Source organism: Lipotes vexillifer, unplaced genomic scaffold (assembly GCF_000442215.2).
Source record: "Lipotes vexillifer unplaced genomic scaffold, Lipotes_vexillifer_v1.1 scaffold328, whole genome shotgun sequence".
Taxonomy (NCBI): domain Eukaryota; kingdom Metazoa; phylum Chordata; class Mammalia; order Artiodactyla; family Lipotidae; genus Lipotes; species Lipotes vexillifer.
This window is the reverse complement of record NW_006799460.1, coordinates 318,193-328,486: the sequence shown is the minus strand read 5'-3', so window position 1 is coordinate 328,486 and position 10,294 is coordinate 318,193. Positions and strand designations below refer to the sequence as shown.

Below are 10,294 nucleotides of genomic sequence, written 5' to 3'. Positions count from 1 at the left end.
CCACCGGGAGGCCGCCTGGCGCAGACCCTCTGTTTACCTTTCTCTGCTTATGCCGTGCACGCTTGGCGGCCCGGGTGCTGCTCACAGGTTTGGTCTCCGAGCTGTTTATGAACTGGAGCAAGTCTTCCACCCTTCGGTGGTCAACCACACTCTCCCTTTCTGAGAGCTGATCCGTTTTCTTAGGCTGCTCTTCCTTCCTCTTGGTCAGCCGTAAACGAAGCTTTTCCCTCATTTCTGCGTAATTTCTACTTGTTGGTGCAGCGGGAGGCTAAGACAAACGGAAACATGACGAAATGCAAGTTTTAATGATTTTGAATATACCAAATTTCAGACCATAGCATTAAAAGTGAAATTTTTATTGCTCAAGTAACACATGTTCATCAGGAAAAGCAACTAAATAAAAGAAACAAATGGCGAGAAAAAGAAAAACCTTGCATCACCAATTACCCAAAGGTAGTATTTTGGCATTGACCTGTCAAGCTTTACATATTCACAAAAAAATCTGGCAGAGGGTGTACAACTATGTACACAAATGGTTATTTTTAAACTAAAAAAGAAACTATTATACATGCTGTAACTGATCTACTTTTTGTGTAATGAGGTGTGACTATCTTCTCACATCAATAGACGTGTTTATAGTTATTTTTCCATCCCCTCACAGGTTTCCTTTCCAGAGCCGAAAAGACTTCTCAATGACTACTAAAAACACCTGCGTGAGTTGAGGAAACGCGGAGAGGCTAAAGCAGAAAAAGAGCAGCTCCCGGCCCTGCTCTGCCCGCCACCCACCCCCAGACACCATGGCTGACCCCTGCTTGGACAGATGAAATGACTGTCCTGGGACACCACACAGTGTGGATGTGTCTCAATGTACTGTGCAGTCGAGCAAGAGGAATCCGCCTGTACAGGCTGTCCACTGTGTGGACTCAACAATTCCCATGCCTGGGTAGTTAGTGGGTCCTATCTAATCAAATGCAAAAATGCAGGGATGAAACACTCGAACCTAACTTTGGGCAAATACGTGTCATTATTTCTTTACGACAACTACAACCAAGAACTTGAACCACTGTTTTAGACCGTACCTTGATTTTAATTATGCTCGCAAATAACGCTTTACACACAGTGTAACCATACCCTGAATTCAACCTGGTACATTATTCTTGCAAAGGAGTTTGCACATTTTACAATTCTAATTTAAACACGCAGTTTACAAACACCCAGGGCGAAACACTAATTCTACGCACTTAAGTGCGCTCTCGGGCACCTGCCCCTCCCCCAAGGAGGCCCTCAGCAGAGGAGAGGCCAAGGCACTTACCCCGCCGTGCCCGAAGAACTCACAGTAGCAGCAGTCACAGTACTTGCCCTCCTTCTGGTTGGTGGAGGTGGAGGTGCTGGAGCTGTGCTCGGAGCAGCTGTCCTCGTCCGCAGTCTCGTCCCCGTCGTCCTGCTGCGGGTCATAGACGCCGTTCTCGCAGCGATGCCCTTCACAGTCGGGGTCGCTGCAAAACCGCGCAGGGCCCGTCAGCAAGCAGCCTGCCCCTCACGGGGTGTGAGCATGGCGAGCGGTGGCCGAGACGGTTCTTTCTGACCAGCCTGCCCTCGCCAACGAGGCGCGGGGCCTGCACGACCCAGGAGCCGCGCAGGCAGGACAGGCGCAGGCCGGCGGGCACACCCAGAGGGGCTTCTCGGGTGCGCGCGCGCGCACACACACACACACACACAAACACACACACACACACACGGCCTCTCCACTGTCCCTCCCACCACCATTTCATCCTGGGGGATGTCAGGGCGGGGGAGTGGCGGCAAGCTCAAAGGTAACGAACACTGACTTTTTAAAGAAAGCTGTCGAGCGTCCGTTGCATTGTTCTTTGCTCAGTGTGTAACAAACACGGCTTCAAAACACCCACGGGCCCCCTGCCGCTGCGGGCGGTCTGCGCACAGACCCACGGTGGCCCTGTGCTCTGATGAACCAGCCGAGACCGGAGCCCGCCCCTCCCCGCTGCCGTCCCCGGCTGGTGAGCTGCGAGGCCCCGGGCGCCGCCGGAGTGTCTCAGGCGGTCCTGCAGGGTTAGGTCGCAGGGCACCCATTCTGAAGCGCGCCGGCCTCCCCCGCCGGCCCGGGCTCACCTGCAAACACTGGGAGGTGCGCTGACGGAGCCGTCTGTGGTGGGGGCCACGGGAGCAGGACAGAAGCTCTTGCGTGAATCCGCAAACCCGGGAGAAGTGGTGGCCGTTTTGGGGAAGGACGGGGCTGCGAGACTGGCCAGGTGAGGCGCAGAGGCTGGAGAGAGGGCAGCGGGAGGGAGGGCGGGAAGCGGCACCAGACCTGTGGGGCTGTTCCTCGGGGCCGCCGGCACCCCGTGCCTGTGATCCTCCTTGTTGATGCCGTGAAAGACGTCACCTGCGTTCAGAGATGCCGGAGTCACTGCCAGTGGCCAAGGTCAGGCAGACGTTCAGGCTTCTCTAAGTTAAAACTTTTTTTTTTTTAAACCAACTTTTGGTCTGAAAATGTTCAAATCTACAGAAAACCTGAAGGAATAGTACGAAGAATACCCATACACCCTTCACCTAGATTCAAGATTATTTACTATTTTGTTATATTTACTTTCTGTCTGACACACACACACACTTTATTGGTGGCTTAACATGTGGAAGCAAGCTGCACTCACTGCTAAACATTCCAGCCTGGACTCCTGAGAACATGCACGCTTTGCCGTAAAACCTCGACACCAGCGCCAACTACAGACACACAACCTCGAGGTGACATTCTCATCTCACGTACAACCCCATCCAGACTGCCGGCCTCTCCCACAGTCCTTTGCGGCTTTTCCCCCAACCCAGTATCTTTTAAACTTTTTCTCCTTCCACAATACTGACATTTTTTGAGTTGAGGTCAGCTGTCCACAATTCTGGATTTACAGTCTCATGTCCGATTTAGCTGAAAATATTCTACGCACGGATCCTGCAAAGGTTATGTTGGATCTTCCCATCCGATTGCACAGGAAGCACCTAACGTGTCTGCTCCTGTCGGTGAGGCTACATCTGATCAGGCGTGCAGGGGGGCAGTCGGCACCTTATCTTCCCTTTGCGATCTGCCAGTCACCTGTGGGTGCTGCTCTCAGACACTGGCACTACTGCATCCCCCAAACTGAGACCCAACGTCCTGACGCCCATGAGGACGCTGACCGGGCCCCCTGTCACCGGCTGGCTGCAGAGTGGCCTTCTGTCTGTACCCGTCTTGCGCACGTAGTCGGCAGCGAGCTTCCACCCAGAGAGCTTCCCACCCGACTCCCTCTTTTGAGCATCCCGAAGGATTCTCGACTTTAGTTGCGTGCTACAATCCGTTCCTTTATTCTTTCTGATGCTCAGACAGTCCTAACTTTGGCTAGTGAGGCCTCTCTGATCCGGCTCCCGTGTCCCTCTGACGTTTGCCACTGGTCTCTGACTGCCCCCCCTTGCTTTCAAGCCCCCTCTTCGCCGTGCTCAGGTCAGAGTGTGACAGCGACACCACCTCCGCACCAGTGATCTGCACGGCGGCAGGGGCTGCATCTCGGGCTGGTCAGCAGCCCCATCAGCTGACTCTCCACGAGGCTCCTACTTTCAGATGCCTAAAAATTCCTCCACGTGTTCAGGAAGCAACGACCTCTTCCTACCACAGAACAAGAAGCGCAGAGAGGAAAGGCAGGACACAGTGTGGCAAAGCCCTGGAGGGTGTCAGTGTAACAGTAAAATTCTCATCAGAGCCCTAGAGGCCGTGCTCTTTGTGCATGAGCGCTCTTAGGTGTTAATTACACTGACACCTCCGGCCAGGCCGAGTGAAAGGGAATTACAGAGATGCTGAGGAAGGAGGAGGGAGTACGCAGCGCCAGCCCCGAGGGTTCCTGGGAGCTGGTGGGCCTTACCGAGGGAGGGCGGTCTCTTGGACGACACTCTGAACTGGCTGTTGCTTGACTGCACCGTGGTGGCCGTGCAGGACACGGAGGAGGTGGCTGACGACGTGGCCATCACAACTTTGTTTGCTTCCATAAAAGCATCTTGGAAATTGTACAAACATTTCTTTTTCGCAGCGTTTTTTTTCTCTTTACTATCCGGAACTGCAGGCGTTTCATTGCTAGATGGAGGTGGAAGAGCTTCAGGTCTTGTTTCTGAGAGTGTTGGCCCTAATATGTCATTCCCTTCAGAGAAGAATGGGAAAATTTAGGCTTCTAAAAGAAAGAGCATTTAGCTAAAACCTAAAGGACATCTGCTGAATAAACTATTAACACTGGGGCTGCTACTGAAGTTAGGATTCCAATGGGATGACACTAGTCAACTAGTTTTCATCTCAGAAGAAAAATTTATTGAGCACCTACTATGTGCCAATTCCTGTGCTAGGTGCTTTCCAAAGGTTATTTCATGTCGTAAAATACTTTCTGAGCTTAGTACTATCATTCCTATCCTGAAGATGAAGAAACTGAGGCTCAGAGAGGCTAAGCAACTTGCCCAAGGTCACACAGTTAGAAACCCTTTCTAAGCACAGACCAGATGTCAAGTCTAGCTTGCTGTTCTGAGCACATGCAGGGGCCGGGGTGTGGGACCACCAGGGGCTCTGACCACGTGAAGACAGAGATGAGGCAGAGGTACCAAACCCTCTTCAGGCATGCCCTGCCCTGCCACTGAAGACACAGCTGCACCTCAGCACTGGAGGCCGCAAGGAGGAAGGTGCTTGTTAGAGGGGACAGGTCCCATGTAGGGTCAGTGCGGAAAGAGAGAAAAGGAACGTTAAGTCATAGCATTCAAGCCACACCACCCTGCTGCACCGGGTCGAGGTCTGCTGGTCACCAATGCTCGAGAACCAAAGGCCCAACACTGCACCCTGGAGCCAAGACGCTCAGCAGCCCTGGGGCGGGAAAGACCCAGTGTCCGAGGCCCGTCCAGCTCCTGTGCCGGCAACGGGCCGCCAAGCCCAGAGCCTTGCTCCGCCCCTGGCGGCAGGCATGGGTGGCTGGAGCAGCCTGAAGGGGCCAAGGGGCCTCCTGCCAGAGGTGGAGGTGAGGGGAAGCAGCAGGCCGGGCCCCTACTGGGGAACTGCAGCAACAGAGAGGGCAATCCACTCAGCACAGATCATTTTAAACTTTAAGAAAGTTTTAATGAGTTCCTTACCAGAAATTGTATCTGGCAAGAAAGTGCCAGGATTCCAGTTCTTATCATTCATCACTTCTGATCCCCAAAGACTTATAAATTTAGAACTATTCCACTCTGGAGTATTCCCAAAACAGCTCGGATAAATATGGTCTTGAAGAGATGCATTGAATACCTGATGTTTATTTGTGTGATTCTGAACAGGTGCTGGCGGTAAAGCCTACAAAAAAAAATGTTCTAATCATATATCAAAATTAATATTCTGTTTACCTAAGTAGTTAAACTACAAACAGACAAGTCATTACTGAAACCTTGTGGGATACGCCTGCCGTGAACAGGTGTCCCGGGGAGCACATCTCGCAGAGGCTTACTTGATTAGTTATGAGGCTGTACGTGACGGGGCAAATTTGAACCAGATGTAGATTTTAAAAGCAACTGATGCTCAAGGAATACATCAGACAAACTTTAGACAACTCAGTGACTTCTAACATTCCTCCCTAGTCGTATTTTATTTTATTTTTAAAAATAAACTTATTTATTTATTTATTTGTTTTTATTTTTGGCTGTCTTGGGTCTTCCTTGCTGCGCGCGGGGCTTTCTCTAGTTGTGGCGAGCGGGGGCTACTCTTCGTTGCGGTGCGCGGGCTTCTCATTGCGGTGGCTTCTCTTGTTGCAGAGCACGGGCTCTAGGCATGTGGGTTTCAGTAGTTGTGGCTCGCGGGCTCTAGAGCGGGCTCAGTAGTTGTGGCACCCGGGCTTAGTTGCTCCGCAGCATGTGGGATCTTCCCGGGCCAGGGATGGAACCCGTGTCCCCTGCATCGGCAGGCGGATTCTTAACCACTGCGCCACCAGGGGAGCCCCCAGTCTCATGTTAAATGAGGCCCATTTGCACGAGATCTGTTCCTGTGGCTTATTCTTCATCTGACATTTTACAAATCACCGCGCGCCGCAAGGAAGAGTGGCCCCTGCTGGCCGCAGAGCCAACTTTGGAATCGCTCATAAAAATGGTCAGCCCTTCCACTGTTCCCTCACACTTGGACAAAGGGCAGTGTCGGTGTGAAGAAAAGATGGATTCTACATTGAGCTCTAAACCCACCCTCCCCGGGGCGGGGAGGGGAAGACCCCTGTCTTAAGGTGCCAAGGGAGGGCGCTGGGTCCACACATTTATGGGGTGACTGGCCGTCAGCTGCTCCCTGCACATGTCCTGGGCCCTCCCTCCCCTTGGTCCCCGTCTCACAGCCCCCTGCCCCCACCCCCCCATGCCCCCAACAGTCTTCCCCACCGCAGCCAGAGTGGGCTCATGGAATGTGAGTAGGAGGGCGTCACTCCCGCACTCCGGCTGTGCCACTGGTCTCCCACCGCTCTGACGTAAAACTCGAAGTCCTGAACGTGGCCGGCCAGCCCCGCCCTTCCTGCTCACGAAGCCCCTGGACACACGGGTCTTTCCTTGGTCCTCAAACTCCAAGCTACCTCTTGACCCACAACTTGGCTCACACTGTGTCCACTTTCTAGGAGGTCCTAATCTCAGCTCAGACCTTGCTGACTTACACTTATCCTACTGGCCACAGCCTAGATGTCATGTCCTCGGAGAAGCCGTCACTGCCTTTGCTCTCACCACCCAGCACCCAGACCACGAGGGGCCTTCCCATCAGACACACTAAAGTCCATTAGTTTTCCCTCTCAGCACTTACCACAGTCATAATTCAAGACTTATCTTTAACCTACTGGTTTAATGTCTGCCTTGCCTCAAATTCCATAAGCTGCAAGGGGATGGGGCCGCCTGGATCCAGGCCCTGCCGCCCCCAGCATCTCGCTGATGCAGCACATGGCCTTCCCTCTGCAGGTGTGTGCCCAGGCCCACCCAGAGGAGCTACAGGTCTGTGCTGGGAACGTCCCTGAGGACACAGAAATGAGCAGTGAGTGCTGTGAGCTCAAGTGGGAGGGTTTGGGGATGATTCCCGGGGGTGGTGATGGTCTGGCAGAACCCTGAGGGCCTGGCTGGGCAGAGGGTCGAAGGGAAGGGTCAGAGCACGGGGATGGCCAATGTCCAGGGACAAGTGTGCCACAACCTGACGGGCTGCAGGGGCCACAGCAGAGACAACCCCGTGTGATTTCCGTCCTGAAGGGGCTGGGGAGCCACAGAGGTGTCTACGCAGCAGGGTGAGACGGTCTGGTCAGCTGATTAGAAACATGGATCTGTGGCAACCTGGTGAAGGAGCCAGAGGGGCAAGGATGACGCGGAGAGCAGTTAGTAAGGGGCCGGGGAGGGCTGGAGCGCTGGCGGGGCAGGTGGGGAGGAAGAGGAGGGTTCGGGAGCTCCAGGCCGGCCACGTCTGAGCTGAGACTGCGCTCAGGTCAGAGCTGCTGCCTCTGGCTCCACCCCTGGGAGGCGTGGCCAGTGACGGAGCTGGAAGTCCGGGCTGCCCAGTCTGAGGGGTTCAGGGCCAGCTCGCCCTTTACTAGCTGTGTGACCTCAGGCAAATTGCTCAATCTTTTTGTGCTTTAGTTTTCTCATCTGTAATTTGGAAATACCTACCTCCAGGGGATGCGGTAAGAATTAAACCAGACAGTGCATGTCAAGGGTTTAGCGTATGGCCGGGCCCAAAGGAGGCATTTCCCGAGCGCTAAGGTGGGTCTCCCTAGACACGAGCCAGGCCCCCACCCCAGCCCCGCCCCCGCTTCCCTCCCTCAGCTCGGGCCCGCTGAGCAGCTTAGCGCACCCGCTGACCCTGAACGGGCTCAGAGAGACGAAGGTGGAGGGTGAGGCTGGAGCGGATTCAGGATTTGAAAGTGGGAAGAAACAGGGCTAGACTGGACACCCAGGACCAAAGCAGAAGCCTGGACCGGCTGTTCTGGCAGAGTAGCCCCAGGGGCAAAGGGCGAGGACAAGAACCCTGTATTTCAACAGATGTCAGTTTCCACAAAGAAGTGACACACTAAGAGCTGCTTTGCTGAGAAGGGACGGATGAAAACTAACGATCAAATGGAAGGAGGTTTCTTAGTCTTGAAGACCTTCTGCTAAGGGCAGACATACCTGACAGGTGGGAAGCAGCCGCTTGCTCACCACGCCAGCTCTGAGAAGCAGCCCGGAACAGCAGAAGCACGTTGAGGGCTCGGAAGCTACTCAAGAACTTCGGAGACCCTCTGGGCAGGGCCAAGCGTTGCTGGCTCCTTCCTCCTGGAGAAAGCCTGGCTGACCGCTGGGAGCCACCGCCTGCGTCTTTCCAGAGAGCTTTTGCTCGCCCTTCAGGACTCTGGATACCCGAGCATCAGCCCTCTGCAAACCCACCCCACGGGCTCGGGGAGTTCTCCTTCAGCGTTCCTTTCCTACTCCGCATCTACAATTCCTATTGAGGCACGTCATAGCATTTTGAGTTTTCAAATTTGACTGTGTTTTTGTCTTCTCTTTAGACCGCGAGGTCTCTGGAAACAAGCACAAGGACTAACCGGTTTTATTTTTCTAGCGTGTAGCACAGGGCCTGGCACATACCGGATGTTCAATAAATGGGCAGAATTTAACTTGGCGGAACAAGGGGATGTAGCCATGGAACTGTTATATTGGAGACATAAGCCAGCGATTCTACACATCTGATTCACACACCTCTTCAGAAGCCCGTCTACCCAAAACCGGAGGCCCAGCTGTAGAGAACAAAGGGAGCAGGGGTCCGTAACAAGCAAGCTGTATTTGTACGAATGCTTCTGCACAAGACGCCTACTAACTTCCACAGCTACGGGTTTCCTTCAGGGAAAAAATAGGCACCTGTCACCCAGACCATTCTGGAGCCATGCCCCCATAAAAACACTAATGATTTAAGCACAAGATAAGCCTCTCAACATGTGGATAACGCTATTAAATTGGAACACTGCTTTCAATCTTTATACAAATCCACATGGCTTCAGTTAACAGAAGTTCTCAATTGTTCTCCTCTTTGAGACAAAACTGACTCACGGGAAAGCAAAATTTTGCTTTCAGTGGAAGCTTTGACACACACACTAACTGACGCCCTCACCACGCACGCCTCTGCGTTTATGCAGGAACCTAAGACCCAGCCCGCCTCACACCCAGATGTCATCCCAGACGCCATGAGCACGGAGCCGAGAGAGCCCAAGGCTGAGCCACTGAGCACGGGCGGGAGAGGCCGCTGGCGCCCAGCATGCAAACAAAAGGGTCCACTCATATCCCAGCGAACAGGAGAGTGACGACCCCTCTACTCTGCACGTCTTCTCAGAGGCTCTTCAGTACTCCTGCCAGAGGAGAGGAGGCAAGAGCCCCACCTCTGTTTCGCTGTTTCTTAGTGTCAGAAGAACTGAACTCTGCCTCTGAAATAAAACGCAGATCACAGGTCACAACATGACCCCCAGGTGGCAATCTATTTATGTCCCCATTTTCCACACAGCATTTTTCTCCCTCGAATTCCAAATGAACTTACACTTGTACCACGTTTAACTTTACGAGACACTTCTGCAGTGGCTGTACACAAGTAACCCGGTGAGGGGGGTGACAGGTCCCAGGCCCACAGCCACGTGGGAGCCACGTCACCAGGCTCCGCTCAATGCACTGAACTCACTGACCGTTTCCAAATAACCCTTATGCTCCCGTGGAGACTTCAAGACATGTGTCCCCCTTCAGCTCCAGGCCCTCCCTAATGGGGCAATTGCTTCACAACACATTCTCCAGATGGAAAAGACACAGGACTTAAAGCTGGAAGCCTCGAGCACCGCTCCCGGGCCACGCGCAGCAGGGGAGCCTGCTCTGCTGGGGAGCAGGAGGTGTGGCCCATGCGTTCATCTCCAAGGCCACAAGTTCTCCCTCCCCGGGCGGGCGTGGTCCAGTGACGGGGGACACTTCGCTCGACGACCCAGATAACCGGCACCGAGCACTTTTGTAACAAAGGGCTGAGCTACGGAGAAAGCAGGGGAAACGGTCCACAAAGAACCGACAAGAACATGGCAAGAGAAACAGAACCCAGTGGAGGTGCGGGAAGGGATGGCTGCCCTGGGAACGTGTGCGCCATCGGCACCGTGAGGGGGGGATGGGTCTGTGGTCCCACGGGAGGAAGGAGAGCTGGTGACAAGGGGAGCTGGAGGGTCCCAGGGGGTCAGCTCCCTGCTGGCACCTTTGCACCAGCAAATGCGAACCCTCTCTTGAGGAAGCGTCCCCCATTCAGCACCTG

General features: G+C 53.9%; 1 protein-coding gene across 3 annotated transcripts in view; it reads right to left on the bottom strand.

Moving 5' to 3' along the window:
- The window catches only part of FAM193A (family with sequence similarity 193 member A), a 98,886-nt gene that overhangs the window by 23,638 nt on the left and 64,954 nt on the right, over positions 1 to 10,294 (bottom strand). For all 3 annotated transcript variants that reach the window (XM_007471621.1, XM_007471619.1, XM_007471620.1), the window contains exons 13-17: positions 5,143 to 5,341; positions 3,903 to 4,175; positions 2,128 to 2,401; positions 1,313 to 1,496; positions 38 to 268 (exon numbers count right to left, since the gene is read on the bottom strand). In XM_007471621.1, the coding sequence (XP_007471683.1) occupies positions 38 to 268; positions 1,313 to 1,496; positions 2,128 to 2,401; positions 3,903 to 4,175; positions 5,143 to 5,341 (1,161 nt within the window). The remainder of the gene's footprint in view (positions 1 to 37; positions 269 to 1,312; positions 1,497 to 2,127; positions 2,402 to 3,902; positions 4,176 to 5,142; positions 5,342 to 10,294) is intronic.